Here is a 22,166-nt window from a genome sequence, read left to right on the forward strand (position 1 = left end):
TATTATTTCACTTTATTCGTGACAGTCTTTAACATAGCTTAACTGACCATGGGCATTTTTGCTTACCTTTTACACAACTTGAAAGCGCAAACTCTCCCATAAAAAAAGCAGACTTTACAGGAGACTTTACATTATTTTAACCATAATTTGTGTTTGTCGCTTTCAGGCCAACGTATGCAACCTCCCGACATGTGTTTATCTCTCGCTCTGCTCCATCAGAGGGTGCGCGTCAATAAAGACAGACAGATCACACTATAGCCACACGCGTGAGTCAATTTTTTTTAGTCTACGGTCAAGTGGAGCTGTTTTCATTTTAAGCAAAAAGCATTTTGTCTAGAAAGTGAACTAACGTTATTCAGTAATCAAGCAAATTATTATAAAACCAATGCAATTTCAAGCACTTTATCCAAAATTCAAGCAGTTTTTAAACCTTGAAAACTACGTAAAATTCAAGCACCCGTATGAACCCTGTTGTTGTTATTAATATTATTTGGGTCAAATTATTTAACAACAACAATAATAATAATAATAAATGTTATAATAATAATAATTATTATTATTGTTATTATTAGTTACAATTATACATTTTACAACAAAACATCAATAATTATAAGTAATTAGCTAATATTACTTTTTATTATTGTTATAGTAATTTATTTAATTATTCATTACTATTGTTTGTTTATTAGCCATTAACTGTATTATATACATATATAGAACAGCTCTTCGTTAGTGCCCCGTCTAACGTCTCTATTTCATCATTAACAAAAAAGAGCGTTTTCCTAATCAGGATATGTGACCCATACCTCCAAGCAGGTCATCTGATGGTGCTCCGGGAGCAGCGGACTGGGTCTCCCCAGTAGTGTCACCAAATGTGTCTGTTCCAGAGACAGACGTCCCACAGTGCAGCATGAAGGAGGAGAAGCATTAGTCAGCCTTAAAGCTGCATACACTGAGAGAGGGGCAGATGGAGAGAGTGAGCTGAGATCATACAACAGGCAACACACTCCCACATCGCAACAAACACTGACACATGGATATGCGATCTGTGTGTCTTCCCACACTTACAATGTACACATGACAGCACAGCATGCATATACACTAAACTCAAACATACACCAAACAAATCTCTCTCTTCCCAAGTTCATCATCATATGCTCACTTAACAGACAAAACAAACTGCAGAAACTAGCCACAATAATTGAAAAACTGGGCTTTGAAACAGCTGGTGTATACTTACCACTTCATAAATTTAAATGTCTATGCAAAGAAAATGAACTTGAACAAGCTCAGCGCAAATGAACAAGCTCATCATGCTCAAATATTGTGCAGTCAGATGCAAAAAACCTGATCATAATTCACTGGGTTACACCACAGTGGAAACCCTGGAATATGACATATAATATCTCTATATTGGTCTTCAGGATTGGTGTTTTGTATGAGCGAGTTTAGACACACCAAGGAGGTCCAGCACAGGTCTAGGTTCGGCTTTAGGAGGAGAGACAGGAGCAGCTGGAGCAGCAGGTGTAGGAGCCACTGGAGCAACAGCTGGAGCAACAAATGAATCTAAATGGACGAGAGAATATGGGGTGATTTTGACATCTCTAAATAAAATCTAGCTAATTGTAGTGGTTTGGGATGTAACTGTAATGGAAGTAAAAGTGCATTGGAGGAAAGTAAACAAAAATACAACAGTAAATAAAGCAACCGTTCACTCATACATAAAAATTCACACCGTTCACACAAACATAAATGACTATCTGTCTTCTGCATGAATGGCAAATGGAAGAGAAAACACCATAAAACTATCATAAAAGTGTCTCATATACTGTAACTCATTAACTATATTTCAAGTCTTTTGAAGTCATTTAATAGCTTTGTGTGAAAAACAGACTGAAATTTAAGTTTTTAATCTTCCTTTTACCCGCTGTGATCAAATCATTTACTCAGCAAGCTGAATTTGATCAAATGACTCAATGAAAAGACTCAAAAGAAAAGAATGACTCATTTACTAAGTGAACAAAGTTTCTGAAAATTAATGCTTAAAAAATGCAGTAAAAAAATAATGGAAAACAGTCTCCAAAATGTTTCCTTTTGTGTTATACAGAAGAAAGTAGGTAATACAGTTTTAAACAACATGAGGGTAAATGCCCAAATATTCAAACTATTCCTTAAAGTATAATAATAATAATAATTATACTGAGCCATATATAAATATATTTAATGATATTATTCAATACTTTAATTTAAAATTGTAATTTAACACATATATTCATTAAAAATTCAATTATTAGCATAACAATCTGGCTCAAAAGTTGACCTGAAAAAAAAATAAAAAATTATATATATATATATTTTAATAGAACAATTATTATTGAATAATATTATATATTTAGTATTAATAATAATTTGATTAATTATTAATTAACATGATTTATTTATTCATTATTAATGATAATATAATAATTCATGGTAAAAGACAAACTTGCTCCATTTAGACAGACAAGCAAACTCACCAGACAAGAGGTCACCAGTCAGACTGGCCTCAGGCAAAGGTGAGGGCCCGCGTGAGACAGCGGGAAGATCTTTCACACCAAAGCAAAGCAGGAAGAGGAAGTGGAGGAGGAAACGTAAGAGAAGAGAAATCAATAAGGAGCACAAGCATAGAAAGGACACAGAGTCGTGCTTTTGAGTGCGCAAACATGCACAAGTCCACGTTCAACTATGAGGACAAACCAAGACGGAGTAGGCCAAAAAAACAGATGAGAAAGAAGAAAGATGAGACTAGAAAAGACAAGACGTTCAACAGAACTACGGGAATCAACTCCTGTACCTGCACCAAAAAGGTCTACACTAGGAGTGGTTGCTTTGGGCTCTGTGGAGGAGCTTTGCTCAGGCATAGAATCAAACATATCTATAAACAAGGACATACATATGTGTTACGCTTTTAGTCAGTGCATATCAAGACAGCTTCAAGTGAGAGAGAGGAAACGCCATTTAGATTTTAAAACATCTTGTTTTGCTTGCTTTTTTCCATAATCACACTGAACAAGTAGCACAAAGACTACTCAGTCAAGTCTACAAAGGTCAGTGCAAACCACAGCATTCAGATTTGATCAAAAACACCAGAAAATGATTGCAGGACAAATGTGGTCACTGCATATCCTGGATTTTGACAGATTGCAGTGCAATTTTAGAGGCCAAATGTGAATCAGTGACATTGACCACCCTTCTTTATTTGCAAATGTAGTATTATTTTACATTATTATACAATTGCAATATTTACAATTATAGCTATTATTTTACAAATATTTTAAATATGTACAATACCGTTCAAAATTTTGTGTTTTATATATATATATATATATATATATATATATATATATATATTATATATATATCTATATATATATATATATATATATATATATATAAAATAGTATAATATAAATATACATAATAAAAGCAGACACAACTAGACAGAGAAATCAGTGGTTAAGTTGTATTTACAACACTGTTCCAGAACAGTTCAACCCAAATATTCAGATGTGTGCAGCATATTTGTTTCCTGATCCTGGGAGAGAAGACTACAATTCTGACTCACAGACTGTAAGTACGTTTACATATTTAAAAGATTTGGCACTGATGATTCAAACACGAGTTTTGAGCAGTGTAGTAGTGTAGTAGAGTAGTGCTTGTTGTTTGTCGTTTCTCCGATCACAAATGCAGACATGGTTTTATGTTTACGCGGTGCGATGCAACGCAATGCGTAAAAACACAGTATAAGTCATTATAATCCGTAATTATAGCTGGCCAATCAGAGCACACCTAGCTTTTCAGAATGATGAGCTTTGTAAAAAAACGACTCGTTTCAGAAAGATGGGGCATAGAGGAGAAACAATAATGTGCATTATGTGAAAAATAATGTGTTTTTTGAACTTTAAACCGCATAAACACATTTCATTACACCAAATGCACAAAATAATGTTCTTTTTAGCAACATCATATGACCCCTTTAAAAAAATTTTTTTTTGAACGGAAGTGTACAATTATATTATATTTACAATTACAGTAATTTTACAGTATTATTGTACAATTACTATATATATGTCAAGAATATTCTTCAGTACTGAAAAGGTGGTAAAGGCCATATTTCGCAATCCAGAATGACCAAAAAATAAGATATAAATCTAAATGAGAGGAATCAAACAAAAGAGAATCTTAATAATGTTGGGGAACTAGCTTAGCAAGTTAATATTGTCATAATGCAGAGTAAAGCAAGACAGAGGAAGAATTCCAGCAGAGACATTACCACTAAAGAGGTCTAGTGTTGGCAGGGCCGCAGACTCAGTTGTAGAGGATGTGGTTGTGGTAGTGGTGGCGGCGGTGGTGGCAGTAGCGGTGGGAGGAGAAGGGGTAGCTGGGGCCGCTGTTGGTGAGATGCTCGGCTCGGCACTGGTAGGAGATGCTGCGGTAGTGATACTCTCTACCGGCTTCATGGCAAAGAGGTCCAGCTCTGGGGCAATGCTTGCACTCCCCTCGGATGGAGCCCAGGGGTCTTTATTGGGAAGGGTTGGGGGGTGAAAATGGAATGGGTAAGGTTTGTTAATAAACAAAAACTGCAACCTAAAAAAGAAAAGCTCTTAACTTCAGGAACACTGAAGTCACAGAGAGAGAGGATGGAATTTTACCTTCAAAAGCACACTTTAAGACACAATTAACCTTAGTTCTGCAACCACCCTTAAAAACACTATAAAGAAACATCCTAGAAAATAAAAACAATGTAGTTTTCATTCTGTTTTGTATAATCATACATACCTCATGATGCTTGCTTTCTATAGAGAAACCATTAATAATAAAACAAGAAAATACAGTCTGGATTCCATAGGTTGCAGATTTTTAAGTCCTAGCAGTAATGTGGAAGCAGAGCTAAGTTAATATGACAATAAAAGGTGAAAGTAAGTCTTTTCATGTTCTATGACACAGTAGCTGCATTATGTAAATACAGCCACTAAGCTTCTGCTCTTCAGACTTAAAAATGAAAATAAAAGTTAAGGTTGTTAGAATGAATCACTGATACTGAAAATAAACACCGGAAGGGAAATTATACGATTAATGTGAGCAGCTGAATTATAAGTAAGGTTAACATAGCAGAAAGTAAAGGCAAAAATCATTTTCTTTAAAATATTTTGTCCTGTTTTCAAGTAAAGCATCTAAACATCCTTAAAACAAAATAAATTAGCTTGAGAAGCAACTCATCTTCAGAAAATATATCTTGAAATAATATTTTTATTTTTCCAAATATAATCCAAAATACATACTACATGGTAAGAAAAATACAAAGATTGTAATCAACAGAGTTGCTTTTTATGTTTAAGGATGTATACATCTTTTTCATGTAAAACAAGACAAAAAATAGTGAATGAAAAATGATTTTTGCACTGTAAGGACAGAAATGATCAATTGTGCCTGCAGAGAACAGTGCCTATGCAGCTCATGGACAAAATTATTTTGCTGTAACATGTGGGAAAAAGCAGGGTTTAATAACTCAAGCAATGCGAACAAAACTGCATGAACTCTCGCTCACACACACATTGCTGACCATAGCGGTTGTTGGATTTCATGTTTCCATTCAAGCACACACCCATACACACAAACCTTCCATAACCACCCATAAATACACAGGCACACACAAATAAAAAGCAGGGTGGATCTTGTGTATGGATGAGCACCCACCAGATCCGGCACATGCATCGGCAGCAGCTGCAGGGGCCACACCCTCGCTCGGACCATCGCCTGGGGAGGGCGCAAACGCATCTGGCCAGAACCAGACCAATAAAATCCAACAGAGAAAAAGAAACGGGGATGAAGAGGCGATAGAGAGAGTAAGATTACAAGTGAACATAAACACTCTATACGACCCAAATGGTGGTAAAATGTACCAGTGTGGGCTGTATACAGTTGAATTCAGTGTGTCCACACACGTACTGAGGGAAATGAGTCAGGCTGCGTGAAACATTCTGTCTATGCCGTCAGGACCAACAAGTGAGTAAAAGAAAGTGTTTGGCTTTGACAGCATGGTTTCTGTTAGCTAAAGCCAAGGCAGTGATGAATATTGTGGCATTTAATATTACAAACCTGTACATCCAGGTATGAATTAATTCATTTATTAGCTGAGAAAACAAAAAACAGCTTGGGGTTGTTTAACTGCAGGTTGATTTAATTAGAGGAATATTAAATCAACAGACTGCACAGCTTTGTACGAAATGAACCAACATCCTATATAACACAGAATTATTTTGCATTTGAAAGAAATGCATTAATTCTGCATAATACTTCTGCATGTAATTTGGTGTCTTATTCAAGCAGTTTCACATTCAAGTGAAAAGGTTAAAAATTATAGATTTGAATTGAATACATACTGTGGATGATTTATTCAGTGATCTGTGTCTGTAATGATGTGTGAAATGATTAGACATTACCAGCAGAGTTAATTATATTTATTATAGTCAACTAAAACTCAAAAGAAAAAGAAATATATATGTTAAAATAAAATATATTAAAAATGTTTAATTTATTTTATTTTATGCATTTCTCATTTTCATGTAGTTTAACTTTATGTACTAAAATAACTAAAACTAAAACTGATATTAAAATTAGTAAAAATGATATAGACATATTAAAAAAAAAACTTGGAATGGAAAATGCAATAAATAAATAAATAAATAAATAAACACATTATAATAGTATCTCATAAAAAAAAAAAAAAAAAAACTATTTACAATTTTAATTCCATGCTCAATGTGTAATTAATTGGTTTTCTCCAAAAAAAAAAAACCTAAATGTTATATTTATATATTTATCCTGGCAGAGTGAAACTTGAACTGGCCTGGGTTTAAACATTCACAAGGCATCAAATTTGAGACTCTTGCCTGCCATTGACCTTGTCAAAGCTGAAATGTCTGCTGTAGACGACATAATTACTGAAAAACATCAATGCTAGCAAGCTTATCTCAAGTGAGCTAATCCTTTAATAATACATCTGTTCTTTTCTCTTTTGGGTTAAACCTTTCTGCTTATACTGTTGTCAAAAGTTTCTGGTAAATGAATAAATATATAATGGTTTACTAAACTAATTAGCTTTCACCTACATGATAGTGACTTCAGGCCACATATTGGAGAAGCCATGAAAGAAAGGGTAATTTAAGCTTGCCAATATGGCAAAGGGTGTTTACTTGTATATCAAATTGACAAGTTACTGTACCTGATGAAGTACCATAATGTGTCAGCTAAGTGACTGTAAATAGTACCATTATCAATCCATGTACACAAACCAACCAAAGTGACTGCTAAACAACCCAAGAACTCGCATTCTTCCCTGATAGTTAAGCCTGGAGATGACCTGACTGACCTCCAAACAGGTCCATGTCTGAGATGGTGGCAGCGGGGGCAGGCACTGGCAGTGAGGCAGCGATGGCAACAGCTGCAGGTTCGGTAGCAGAGGCTGCGGCGGCAGAGTCAGCCTCAGAGAGGGGTGCTTCAGAGCTAGCGGCAGCAGCGGCAGGAGCAGCCAGAGAGTCTGGAACCCCGCCACAGCCAAGCCACAACCAAACCACAGCATTCACAAAGACAGAGGAGGAGGAGAGAGAGACAAGGAAGAATAGGGGTGTAGACAGGATGAAAGAAAGCTCAGGGTTTTTTGTAGAGAGATTTTAGCAATGACTTCATAAAGCTACAGCTGGATCAGAAGTGTAAAGATTCAGAAAGTGAACAGTTTGTTCAGAACGTTCCTTGTAGACAAGATGCAAGACTGTTATGCCTTTTCAAATGTTGAAATGATTAAAAAAAAAAATATTTTAATTAAATAAAATAATAAATATATTGCAGGTTAAAATGTTTTGGGCAGAACCTGGATGTATTTGAAACCTGATAATCATTTTTACTCACCCTCACCAAGCAGATCTGAACCATTCCCAAAAAGAGGATTGAGAAAGAAAAGAAGAAAAGCATGTTAGATGAAAACAGATGTTTGACCTGCTCCTGGATCAGCTGATTTCTACAGTACTTGGAGAATTTTTCTTTCTAAAGAAGCGGCAGCTTACAACTGGGACTTGACAAGCTTGGGCAGAAAAGCAGAGAGGGGGAACATTTCCCATTAGTCTGTCATTATAACTCATTAGAGTGCCCACTCAATATATATTCCCCTAATTGGCCTAATTTTGGTAGAAAATGTTATCTGCATTTAAGCTCAATGGATTAACTAGTAGATAATGGTGATATGAATCATAAACACACGGATAACAACCTAAACCTCCAGCTTTTTACTCTCTATAACAATAAATGATGGGATTTTTTACACACTTTTAACCTGAAATGTGATCACTTGAGCTGACCTGATGAAACAATATTAAAGAATGTAATAAAACAACCCAACAACACTCTACAACACAAACTAAATGACACCAGCTCACCTCCCCATGATGCCGTGGGAGCCGCTGAAGCCCCTGCAGTTGGAGCCAACAGATCAAAATCCACTAGATCATTAAAGCCACTGCTGTAGAGAGAAAAAGACAGGAGAGAGTGATGCATCTACAGCAAGGACATTTCAAGGATGCTTGTGCTTTATGTATGATGAGACATTTTTATACATCATTTGATCTTACTTGATGGTGGTTGTAGCCGGTACTGCTTTTGCAGGCTCTGCTGCGGTGGTCTCAGTAACCGCAGCTGCTGCAGGGGTGGGCTCTGCGCTTTTTGCAGGGGTACCAGCAGGTGTTCCATTATTTGTTGGAGATCCCTTCTATATGTGTCATGTTGGGTTTACAGCATCATATTTTAAATTTAATACACAATAACATGAATAATGTCTTATATTGCTGTATAATATTATGCAGAATAATATAAGCTACTATTCAAAAGTTGGAGGTCAGTAAGATTTTTATGTGAAATATTTTTTTTTTTTAATATTTGTATTCAGCTTGGATGCATTAAAGCGATCAAAAGTGGCAGTAAAGATATTTTTTAATTTAAACAGAAGATTTATGTTTCAAATAAATACTGAACCTTTACAGAAGGTCTCTTGAAAGAACATAATGGATTCCACATAAAAAATAGTAAGCAGCACATTTTTATATTCTACATTGATAATAATATTAAATGTTTCTTGACCAATAAATCAGCATTTTAAAATTGATTTCTGAAGTGACACTGAAGATTGTAGTAATGGCTGCTGAAAATTGAAAAAAAAAAAGCTTTGTCACACAGGAATAAATCACATTTTAAAATATATTAAAATAGAAAGCATTTATATTATATGTAATAATATTTCACAATATTACTCTTTTTACTGTAGTTTCTGGGTGAGCATACAAAAAAAATCTTACCAACCCCAAACTTCTGATCTATAGTGTTATACTGCATAATTACATTTTATAAAATTTAGTTTTATTCATTACTCACCTTAGTCGGGGACCTAGTGATAGAAAATGTAAAAAAAATACAAAACATCATACTCAAAAGGTTAAATGATGGAATTATAATAATTAATGACATGAAGAATCATTTTCAAACAGCAGGCAGGTCAACAAGGCATTATTCATGAAAATTAAATATTTTATTACTTTTTATTTTATTTGTATTTATTTATTTATTTTTGTAGAAAAAATAAACAATTCCAAAATATCCCCCTCCCCCAGGCATGCATTGGGAAATATGGAGTATTCAGTTACAAAACAAATATGCACATGACACTGAAATTCATATTGAGAAATCGATCAATTCTGGGCTGGCACTGTTAGTATGTTAAGTTCAGTCTGGTTCAGTTTGTACAGAGTGAACTTAAATATAAAGCTAAACCAAAACTACTTCATTCTATAGAGAGAGGGAACTTCAGCATTTTAAAATGCTGAAACATAAAGTTCAACCATCAGTCTATAGAACTTTGAACACCACAATGACAACAACATCACCATTTCAGTATGAAAATATAATCAAGTCTACATACAAATCAATACTGTAGAAATACTTACTCATCACTGTTAACACAAGGAAAGGAGGAACAGTATTACTTTTTGTAATAAAAGTAGTTATTTTATTAGCAGTAAAAAGGGTGTTTGTGAGATTAAGCATAGACTTGTTTATTTTAGTACTTCATGTTATTCCAAGGAATTAAAGCACTTACACTTTCTTCCCCTCAAGAGTGTTGAGATGTGTCTCCAGAGATTCCAGAAGACTCTCAGGGGCCTACAAAGCCACAAAACAATGCATTGTTAAAAGTGACCTACCACTAAGGACACAATGTTTGAGACTGCAAAACAAAAAAAGACAAAGTCAAGCTGCTAACTCTTAATGAAGACAAGTAGAGGACAAAATGTACTAGAAAATTACTATAACTCTTTTTAAGTAAGACAATAATTGTATACAAGCAATAGACTTATAGACTTTTTAAAGTAAGGTTTACACTGGTTCGGATGCAGAGCACAATGCTTTAGTTCACAGCCCCAGTGGGGCCCATAATGCACTGCAGCATGCTCACTCATGCATTCAGGCACAACAGAAAGATTCAGAGCACATTATTTGTTAGACATGCCACATAATCGCAGGTGGGTGTATCTCATGGGTAAAAATGTCATGCAGCTAAATAGGCCAAACAAATCACATAAATTAAAATAATATATAAAAACTGGACTTTGTGGTTAATTCATGAATAACAGCTAAATAAAAGCCTTTGACCTAGGTCAATATGATATGATGAGCTATAATATGTTATAGACAGAGCATTTATTGATTTTTTAGTCTAGTCAAAATACACACATCTAGCATGCATGATATGACATCTGATGTCACAAAGCCTTTACAATTTCCAAATTCATCTTGAAAATAAAATAGAGTTTGATAAGGTCTGAAATAATATCATTATTAATATCATAAAATCAACTACCTATCATGTACAGATAGAGTGGAATGCCTTGTCGAATTTGATGACCCTGCTATATGTCTGTAGCAGTTTACATAAAAACAAAATGCATTCTAGAATATGAAGTCATTGTGATGACAACAGAACAAGTCTGCAGAATGTTAAAATCAATTCTGCATAAAATAGAGCACAATGGTGTGTTTGACCATTCAGAATAGAGTATTCCAAAGTATGATTTATATATGACCTATTGCTGTTCATCAAAATAATGTTTGATATTTCATACAGTAATACCAGCAGTGGAAACTAAACTAATCTTTCAGGGCAGCACTCTCAGACAATTATACTGGCGCTCCAGCAGACAGATTAGCGATTTTAGAAGCGCCTCTGAGGACTGAGGATTGAGCTGAAGTGTTGGTCAAAAACACCAGTCCTCTAACCTCAGGCATAGACTCAATATCACTCACCCCCCTTTCCCATTCTCGGTCTCTCATACACACACAGTTACACACTGTCATACAGATTTACAAAGGTATAATGAAGATTAATTTGCATTCAATTAATCACCCTGTGCTATGACAATAGTGATCTTTAAACAGTGGTTTAAACACAAATGTGTGCGGTTAAGAACCTAGAAAGTCTCTAGTACTCTCTCTCTAGCTCCTTTAAGAGTTTTTTGATGTGACACAAATGCTTACCTGAATAATGCATGAGTGTTAAAAACATTTCTTTTGATTACTAATTGCAGTGTGAGTGGGAGACTTTTCTCAGACTCATATATCTCCACACTAATAGCACTAAAAACTAATAGTCTGTAAATTAAAATTCTGTTTGGTTATGTAGATTGTGACAGCATGCACAACTGATCATGTAAGAAGCTATGATCCATCAAACTTTGCAAAACGCAGCTATCAAAGGATTCCTTTTAAATAGGGGCTAAGGGAATAACTAAATTGTGTGTGAACATTAATACACCCTGTAAAAATTCATCAACTTTCTTGAGCTACACAGCTGTGCATCCCAGGCCAAAACCCAATTATAACCACTGCCAAATCCAGAACCCAGGCAGTTCATGCACGTCTCCCTCCAGCATGTCCTAAACTCCGCCGTTGATCCAGAATATCTGAAGGCAACCATCCTGCCCTAACATCACGCACAGCATGCTTTCAGAGCAAGCCTCCCCCATTTCTGCCAGCATGAAAACCCTCCTAATCTCATAACAGAGCTTCCACAATCATAAAACCATTATAATGTTCTGTTTTATAGAGTCTGATTAGTTTCATAGTGTTGTTGTTGTCCATGAATAGGGTGCAAAACAGGAAACTGAAATTATTCAAAAAATGAATACACTTAAATGTGTATTTCCTATCAATTAAAAAATAATATTTGCTTGATTTTTTAGGTTACAGTGTTGAAAGCTTGACAGAGGCAGACAACACAACCGCATTTGTAAACAAAAAAAATATATAAATAAATACAAAAAAAATAAAGATTTTTAAAACCTTCTGCTGTAAGACAGGGTTCAAACCATTGCTTCTTGGGAGTCAAAATTAAACAATATTTGAAAAAACTGGGGGGGGGGTTACTATAAAAATAAATAAAAAAGTCATGCTGTATGAAAGGGTTTAAATATTACTTCATAGGCGTCAAATTTACAAAATGACATTTTTTTGTAATATGGTGAAAATAACATGTCAAGTCTATGCACAAAAAGCCAAAATTACCAAAATAATAATAGCTCTTATAAAGGAAAAACATGCAATTTGTGCCTGTAATGCTTTAAAAAAGTCCAACCAAAGTGCTCCATATTCATGGAAAGTGCATGTTATTTTCTTATTTTGCTCATCTAAAATGGAACCACCACTCTTAAATGTCACTTATTAAAATACTCCATTAGAGAGAAATTTACTGAAATTCCCAAAACTGTTAGACGTCTTTAAATAGTTTCTATGCAAATTGTTTTATTCGACACATTACAGAGGTCTTAATGATTGTGGAAACTCTATTCTTGGTGATTCTTCAGCATTACTGAGATGCAAATGTGACTGCAGCTTGAGTTCTCGTCTCAGTCAGCAAGCATCGCTGCTACTCAGATCATGATTCTTCAGTCGCATCCAAGTTCATTCTAAAATGAGATTTTGTGTGCAGTTTATTTGATGAGCGCTAATGAGGATTGACTTTTGCTCTCTCCTGAGCTGCAGGAATCTCCGAAGTGGAAAGCTCCACACGCTACTCACACTCTCAGCCTGTGTGATCAATCTGCACCGCTGAAATAAGAAGACAGGTACAGAATCTGTCAATCAGCCTGAGGTGACGGGACAGAATGGATCCATGGAACACGTCCCATCTGACAAATGCCCCATCATGAGAGATAAATGACCTTGTATATGTAGCACATGGATGTCTGTGACTGGCCCAATGGCCAGGGAAAGGTAACAACCTCTCAATTTTGGTAAAACAGCTTGGATTAGAGGGCTACGACACATGCAACACATATTAAAACAACACCACAACACAGACATGCACTGTTAGTACTGACGTGGAGAGTGTTGGCATCATGATGTATGGAAAAAAGGTGGAAATCCTATTTAAAAAAGACCTACCTGCGTGAGTTCAGGAATATCATTTTTGTCAATTCCCACTTGCTGTTGAAAGACAAGGTAAGAATATATGGCATATCTTTTGAACCACAAATGCAATTTTCAGCGAACATTTTATAATTGAAGCAAAGATATAAAATACATCGCTTACCTCAGCAATTTTGAGGAACTCTGAGACTCTGGTCGTTCGTGTCAAGAATCTTTTATAGATTTCCAGTGCATCTTTGCATTGTCCTTTCTTCATCTGGAAAAATTTCTCTAAAAATGAACAAGGAAATCATAGTAAATCTATAGTTGTGCCAAATCTTGCAGATGTCATACCACCGTCTTTGAAATCTCAAAACTTCTCGAGACTTGCCTAAGAGATTAATGATGCCATCATTGTAGCAGGCGTACAACTTGATCAGATCCTTGAAAAGCAACAGGAAGGCAGTGTTGATCACCCCATTGACAAGATCTTTTGGATGAACCTGAAACAACAAAGCAAGAGAGTGAAAGGCAAGTCAAAGAAACTAATGTTTCTAAGAGCTGTAAATATATTTATTCACCAGCTGTCAAAATTAACTAGTTACCCCGTAGTTTGAAACCTGTATAAAATCATCAGGTGTTAGCACAGCCTGTGATAGTGACAGGAAGCAGACTCACATCAAACTCCAGCAGAGCATCGATCTGACTCTGCAGCGTGGGCATGCCTTTCAAGAGCTTGTCTGTAGACATTGTTCTCATCACACCATCAGCACTGAGTAAGACACACATTCACATAACATTCATTTCAAATAATATATGTAGGTGAACATAATCCAAAGAAGAATAACAATTCTTCGGTTTTTACCTAACATAAATGTTACAATCGTGTTCAGGATATTAACGCATATAGAAAGATGAAATAAAATGATTCTGTGAATTTTACATCTCATGATAAATACTTTTAAACCTTAATCTGTTACACTGTAGGACCATTTAAAATAAGCTAGTGAAAACTGTGAAAAAATGTAAAGGAAACAGTGATGAAAGCATGTAGAATTTTCCATCTCTTTGAAATCTTCATTAATAAAGTTCTTCAACATGTTTGATATTAACTAGCTATATACTGTATAATAATATAGCAGAAATAAATTATTCTGCCAAATACGTTGGAGCTGTTTTGGAGAGTATCACATGCGTAAACAACATATGTAACTTATGTATGTGGATACGTTGTTTACGTTGTTCACGCCATTTATGCTTTGCTCTGAACGTAAACAACGTATCCGCGTACATTTGTTGTTTATGTATGTGATACTCTCCAAAATGGCGCCAGGGTGATGCGGAGGAGACAAATTGTTGAATAAAGTCATTATTTTTGTTTTCTTTGCGCACAAAAAGTATTCTCGTAGCTTCGTAAATTACTATAACGACAACTATTTTAGCATCCATACCAATGCATGATCACGTTCTGCTTATTATAACTGCGTGCTGCAGTTCTGTCATATGCCACTTAAATGCTTAAGCTCTTTAAAGCAGGATGGATTCTGATTGGCTATCAATATTTTTTTCATTATCACCACATTCTGAAAGTATTTCCAACGACATCTTTCCACTGTGCCGTTATCATTACAGTTGCGGTGTTGGCTTTGTCACTCTACTATTCTGTTTGAGTTGTTAAACTGTTGTGTTCAGGTTGTCTAAGCAAGCTAAATCAGCCAATTTATGTGTTGTAGCTCCTTTATTGTGCATGCAATGAGACCTTGGTCGCAAACGTACAGTAGGCGGCCTGTGAGTAATGCTCCATTTAACTTAACAAAGGTCTTGCACACAGTATGACCAAGGGAGCAGGAAACTTGGTGAATATAACTTCTTTTCTACAGCAGCAACACAAGGCTATTTTCAGGGACTAGAGGTTGTCCTTGATTTCACAGCATCCCACTCAAATCTGTTATTGCTCAGTAGTGTTCCAATGCACTAGGCACACTTGTTAACTCAGGGTACAGCCGTGTAGCAGAGGACTCATTTACCCTTTCTTCACTCGGCCAAAGTCAAAAGCCATCTGTCTGTAGGCAAACGCCTTCTCGTTCAGATACCTGCTGTAGCGTCTGATAAATGTTGACATGTCGTAACCTGAAAGTGCAAGCATTTATAAATACAACAGACTGATAATATTTTACTTCATAGACAAATTAAAATGGGCATGACAACAAAGTTGACAAAAAAAAAAAAAAAAAAGATCAGCAGCTAATTTAAGAACAGTGCAATTATTTATCTTTTGCATAACTTTTCATAGTGATTTTGATGTCAAACAAGAAGATTTTGATCGGCAACTGCATTTACTTTATGAAATAATACTTACCATGAGAGCCAGTTTTGTCCAAAAAATTACTAAGATTGAATAGGGTGTTCCTCGAGGCCAGGTACTGGATGAATCTCTGAAGAAGAAAAAAAAGGTCACCTTTTTCATGTGCATTAATTATTATAATCTGGAATATGGAATAATTCAGATGCAAGGCTGTTTTTCGCAACACAAAGATTACAATTTCAGTACTGTCCTTAATAAATAAATAAATATAAATTAAATAAATAAATGAAAAATGTCCTACAGCAACTGACAGAGATAGAGAGAAAATAAGAAGAAAGGCATAAGAAATGCAGAACTGCACATGAAAACTGTACTTCAGTGAAGAAAAAAAATCATTTCTACAAACCCGATATCACCATCTAATGACTAATCACTCAGAACTCACATTAAAGCTCTGACTGGGAGTGAATGCAAATATGGAAATAATAACAGAGGTTTTATCAAGAAAAAACAGAATATAAGCAGTGAATACAGCCTGAGTTTGCAAACAAATTTATGCAGCTTAACACATTAAATGAAAAATAAGACAAGGAAAAACAGAAATGAGTAACGAAAAGGAAATGTACTCAAAATATTAACTAAAAATCATTGGACAGAACATACTGTATGATGTACAATATAAAGTACTTAACTGAAGTATAAATGTATTTGTCTTGTTTTCCAGTAAAAATCTTTAAAACATGATAAAATATTTGAGAAGAAAAACTGTATAAGATGAAACATTTTTCAGTGAATACATGTTGATTTTTTTTTCTTAGGCCATTGTCAATTTTAGTCTTGTTTATAAATGCTTTTAGATTTCTGCTCAAAACAAGAAAATAAATCGGCAAAGAGGTAAAGCTTAATTTTAGATATATCTACATATATCGACAGAAAGCCTTATTACGTAAAACAATTTTTTCACAAATTTAGTTCATGATTAGATGTTTTACTTGAAAATGAGACAAAAGATACTGATGAAAGAAACTGATTTATTGCATTTTTGGTTCATAAATTCTGGAGAGAAAAAAAATATGAAGGTTTATATATTTATTTATTTTTTGACCTCAAAACGGCATTACATCATCTCTGTGTGCTGTGCCTTTCAGAGTTTAACTGATGTGTCAGCTGATCAGTACAGAGGCTTGTGGGGAGATGATGCTATGTATAATGTACCTAACACTTTTAATCATATATGTCAGACTACTAACCATTTCAAATATCCATATTTCAGGATAAATACTTCCCTTGTGTATGGGACCTGTAGAGGCACATAGCCTGATGTTATAGAACACATATCCTGCAGACTTTTCCTCCAGAGTGAGAATATAACAGTCTAATCACTTCCTTTCTGACTATCAAGCTACATGATAACGAATTAAACATTAGGGGGAGGATTATCAAGCAGCACTTCTGTCCCTCAGACAAAGCAGTCTGGCAGGTCACATTCATAATTGAATAGCACTCTTTAATTAGAATATTGGAAAGTGAGCTCCTCTACTATATATTATTGTTATGACATTTTCCCTCACTGCTTGCTCAGCAGAAAGGAAGGCAATGCTTTTAGGAGTAATCGACACTCTGTATTTTACATAATATCACATGCATATTATGTAAAATACTCAAAACAAAACATCACAAGACGAACAAATCAAACTTTATGCTTAAATGCTAACCTACTGATTAATTTGTAAGTAAATTAATCACTAGATCAGCATTGGTCTAAAATCCCAGAACAATTAATTAATTTAATCATTTTGAAAGAGATTAATATTATTACTCCGCAAAGATGTATTAAATTGATCCAAAGTGACAGTAAAGACTTCTAAACTGTTAAAAAGATTTCCATTTCAAATAAATGTGACTGTTTTGTATGGAAGCCTGTTTTGCCACTAAATAAAAACTAAAATAAGGTAATTGCAACTTTTTATCTCACAATTCTGACTATTTTTCTCAGAATTGCGAGTAATAAAGTAAGAATTGCACGATATAAACTCGCAATTCCGAGAAAAAAAGTCAGAATTGCAACTTTATGTCACACAATTCTGAGAAAAATAGTCAGAATTGTGAGATAAAAAGTTGCAATTACCTTATTTTAGTTTTTATTTTTATTTTATAATTCTGATTCTGAGATATGAAAAAAAGTTCTCGCAAATGTGAGAAAAAAAGAAAGTCAGAATTGCGAGATATAAACTCACAATTGCGAGAAAAACTGAATTGTGAGAAGAATTGTGACTTTATGACTTCATATTCATATTCATGAGCAACACCTTTGCCATTCCATGATGTCACAACTAGCATGTCCTTGTGCACACCTATATGACTGTCTCTGACACTATTTATAAGTGACGCCTATTCACACACAACCCGCATACACGTAGCTTCATATTTTTTTTTAATTATCCTTTGAAGCTGCACCTCTCCATCTCTGAATTCTATCAGTTTCTCTCAAGCTCTCAGTTCCTTCACCCTCCCTCATTTTATCATCCATTCTTCTCACTCTTTATCTCATTCTGCCTTCCACTGCCATCTGCCTTTTCACTCTCCGATGTCTCTGTCACTGCACAGCGCCAGCCTTGATTGAAAGAGTAAACTGTACATTCAAAAAGAGAGAGAGAGGGAGAGAGGGCATCTGCCCACCTGTCTGTCTCTGCTCCTATTGTGAGTCTGATGGGTGTGATAACGGTGATAAGAGGAAGCGAGAGGGCTTTGAGTGCAATAGATTTTCAGCTGTAGGGATCAGCTCCTCAGAAAATGGTTAAAATTCAAGGCAAGACTTCATAAATGTTTGTTGCACTGTTAGCTTTATACAACACTGTTGATGTAGGTTAAATATTATGCAGACCCTGCATTAACTGCATGCAGACATCTGCGACCCAAGCCAGAATCAATTAGAAAAAACACTTTTCTAAACCACTTTTTAAATTGCATTATTGAGCCATTTAATACATTGTGAGCTGAAAAGGGAATTGACAGTCGGTACAGTAATTTTCATAAACCAAAGTCTGCTTTCAGCTTTTAAGTGTTTGCCTGTTCAATGAAACTAACATTCATTACCATCTGAAAGCTTTGAAAGAAATTTCAGTAATAATTTGTTAACATTAGTTAACTACATTAGTTAACATATACTAACAATAAAAATACTATGAAAGAATTATTGGATCTTAGTCAATGTTGATTGCAACATTTACCAATACATTATTAAAATCAAATGTGACATGGATAAACAATGAACAGCTGTATTTTTATTAACTAACATTAACAAAGATTATTAAATACTGTAATAAACGTACTGCTCATTGTTAATTAAAATTAATTAAGCATTAAATATAGTTAACAAATGGAACCTTATCTTAAAGTGTTACAGAAATTTCTTATGCTTACACAGGACACACCCAAAAAAACAAAATAAAAAAAAAAAATTAAAATAAAACAGTTGTGCTGCTTAATTAAAATAAAATATTATTATCAATGAAAATAGTTGTGCTGCTTAATATTTTTTGTGGAATTGTTCAAAAATGAACTTTTGAATGATAAATCTACTTCTAGAGAGGTTGCATATGTTGGGCTTATGAGTCCACAGATAGGCTTCATCTTAGCATATGCACCACAAACATGATGTTTTGTCTTTAGAATAATTACTTTCATTCAAAATATCAGGACATTGCCTTAAGTCTTGTTTATCTCACAAGTATCATGTTAATAATATTATAGAAATCAAGCATAACGTTAGTTCTGGCAGGTCACGTTAGTCAAGCTCGCATCAGCTGACTCTCAGCTGATCCCCATCTACCTGTGGGAATACGACACCTATTTAAGCATTCATATATAAGGTCCCCCACTATTATCAGCAGCTTTAGCATTGCTCAATAGCTAATTACACTCCTCCATCCCCAACTCCTCCTTTGTCAGTCAGGATTCAGCCTGTGATTCTCCTTTGACTCAGGCAAATTCTAAAATGTGTCCATAAAATAACTGAACTTTTACGATATCTGTGATACATTTATGTTGGTTCTGTTCACCCTGGGGGTTATTGCTGCTCTCCCTGCTCTTATCCACACTAGGCCGCATGGATGCACAGAGAGTTCTTGCCCAGAACAAAACCAAACAGCCAATCCAAACTGTATGCTAATTGTCAATCATCTTTGACGATAGTGGCCTTGACAGAAATCAATTGCTTGCTTCTCACCTCATTGCCATGAACCATCAGGTGTTGAGTGGTGATCAAAGCCTTGAAGACCACAATCCAACTGGCATTTCCTGCTCTCTCAAACAGGGTATCAGCCATCTGGGGAATATTGACATTGGACTCTTGGGTTGCCTGGATTAAGTCTGTGAGGGAATATGAAATAGAAAATCAGAGCTTATCTAGATCTTTAAAACTTTAACACATTTAATAGTTCCTCCTGTATTATGGCATTCTTGGTAAAAGCAGTGGGCACAACACATACCAGAACATCAGGGTTAGAGTAAAGCCAGAGACAACACTGCACGATTTTAGCAACCCTATAAGATCCTTGCAGATCACACTGTGCAACATGGATCTAATAAACTTGGGTACGACATGCATGTAGACTGTACGATGATGACACCTACTGACTCGTACACTACGACGAATGTTTCTATAGAAGAATAAAATGTCATCAGCATGTGCTAGTGGTAAAAAAAGAGCATGATGAATCACACTTTGGTAGTTGTAGATTTTATGTGTGCTGAACAAAAGTGGAAGCGGCGAAAGAGGAAGGGATAAGAGCTTGAGCTAATCAGTTTTATGTTTTAATGCCATGTTGCATTGATTTCATGTCAGATTGTTATTGGCTGGTCAGTAAACATGGGTCGTAACAAACACACTGTGCAATGATAATGCTGAATTTCTGACACTCTCAGAAAATTATCATAGGCTATCTTTGATTGCAAGACAGTGACAACAGCCGTCTTTAAACCCCTCTCATTGTACAACACAGGACCACCAATTAGGAGCCACGATCACAAAAATCTTCACGATCGTTTCACGATGCTAATCTTTTGTCTGGGACAGCCAAAAATTGTACGTTGTGCCTCTGGCTTTACACACACGAATCAGTGCTAGTCGGTGTCGTCCTGCATTCAGTTTCAGTCTAACTCTGTTTCTGAACTGTGCTTTCCATGCTAGTATTTAAAAATACTATTAAAAGACATCTAGGGTCAGAAGACGAAACCATGAGAGTGTTCACAACTTTAAGTCATTATCATTGAAATTCTTAATGTAGTTATGACATAAAGGATACATGAAGAATAGCCTAGGCTCAATAATGCAGATATGAAAGGAACAGAACAGGTTATTTATATTACAGTGCTGTCATAACATTGAATAATGCAGTGTGATGGGAACTCTGTGGGTAGAATAAATAGATAAACAAAGACAGACAGACAGCTGGACAGCTGGACAGATGGATGGATAGACCAATAGTTTGATAGTTAGATAGTTATATCAACACAGATATAGCAGAAGGTTAGAGAGTTAGACAGACAGACCAATAGATAGTTAGACTGTCAGGCATAAAGATAATTGGTTAGATATTTAACAAACAGAGTAGTCAGAGAAAATGTTAGGCATGCAGATAGTTAGATACTAATAGTTAGAAAGACAGTTTGTTAGACAGACAAAGAGTTAGACATAGACAGGTACAGACAGTTTAACAGACAGTTAAACAGACAGGCAATCAGGTAGACAGACAGACAGATACATTTTCAAACAGAAAGACAGACTTTCAGGCAGATAGTTACAAAGTTAAGGCCCCGATATACTTCAAACAAAATCGAACAAAATCAGGCCGAAACGAAGTTCTTTTTGAAGTCGATTCGGCAGTTCGAAACAGCTGACCAAAGCGAACATTCTGGGGGAGTTCGTTTTGGCTCCTAAACACCTTTGAGTTTCCATTGGTCCGTGGCAGTTACGCAATAGGTGGGTGTGTCCTGAAACTCCACCATCTTTGACGTGCAATTTTTTTTTTTCCCGGTTTGTTTCTCATTCAACAGAGGTCAGGCAAGATAAAGCAATATCTCCGGCCTAGTCACTAGCAACATGAATACACTGGAGTGTCGAATAGCTGAGCTGGCACAGATATATCCGCACCTGTATGATCGCTTGCAGAGAGACTTTACAGATTCAGAGAAAGCATTTCATTCCTAGAAAGAAATTGCAACAAAGCTTGGTGCCGACGACCCGGAGTTATGCAAAATGCGACGTAGAGAAACAACCGAGACAAGTTTTCCAAAGTCATTAAAAGAATGAAAGGAAAGAGTAAAGATATAAGATAGCAAGTACCAAATACATATGTTTCAAATAAATGTTACACCA

At 35.4% G+C, this 22,166-nt stretch overlaps 1 protein-coding gene across 9 annotated transcripts in view; it reads right to left on the reverse strand.

Moving 5' to 3' along the window:
- Positions 1–22,166, reverse strand: part of LOC109106170 (clathrin coat assembly protein AP180-like) — a 54,106-nt gene that overhangs the window by 13,078 nt on the left and 18,862 nt on the right. For 3 of the 9 annotated variants that reach the window (XM_042741303.1, XM_042741301.1, XM_042741300.1), the window contains exons 2-21: positions 20,016–20,158; positions 15,842–15,917; positions 15,510–15,612; positions 14,161–14,254; positions 13,874–13,985; positions 13,667–13,773; positions 13,519–13,560; positions 10,181–10,242; positions 10,029–10,034; positions 9,460–9,472; positions 8,664–8,800; positions 8,472–8,554; positions 7,948–7,962; positions 7,412–7,579; positions 5,737–5,817; positions 4,313–4,558; positions 2,834–2,914; positions 2,517–2,585; positions 1,459–1,566; positions 807–878 (exon numbers count right to left, since the gene is read on the reverse strand). In XM_042741303.1, the coding sequence (XP_042597237.1) occupies positions 807–878; positions 1,459–1,566; positions 2,517–2,585; positions 2,834–2,914; positions 4,313–4,558; positions 5,737–5,817; positions 7,412–7,579; positions 7,948–7,962; positions 8,472–8,554; positions 8,664–8,800; positions 9,460–9,472; positions 10,029–10,034; positions 10,181–10,242; positions 13,519–13,560; positions 13,667–13,773; positions 13,874–13,985; positions 14,161–14,254; positions 15,510–15,612; positions 15,842–15,917; positions 20,016–20,158 (1,818 nt within the window). Of the gene's footprint in view, positions 1–806; positions 953–1,458; positions 1,567–2,516; positions 2,586–2,833; positions 2,915–4,312; positions 4,559–5,736; positions 5,818–7,411; positions 7,580–7,947; positions 7,963–8,471; positions 8,555–8,663; positions 8,801–9,459; positions 9,473–10,028; positions 10,035–10,180; positions 10,243–13,518; positions 13,561–13,666; positions 13,774–13,873; positions 13,986–14,160; positions 14,255–15,509; positions 15,613–15,841; positions 15,918–20,015; positions 20,159–22,166 lie in introns of all 9 variants that reach the window. The other 6 variants (XM_042741307.1, XM_042741305.1, XM_042741304.1 and 3 more) reach the window with 6 other exon arrangements.

This window comes from Cyprinus carpio, chromosome B16 (assembly GCF_018340385.1).
Source record: "Cyprinus carpio isolate SPL01 chromosome B16, ASM1834038v1, whole genome shotgun sequence".
Taxonomy (NCBI): Eukaryota; Metazoa; Chordata; class Actinopteri; order Cypriniformes; family Cyprinidae; genus Cyprinus; species Cyprinus carpio.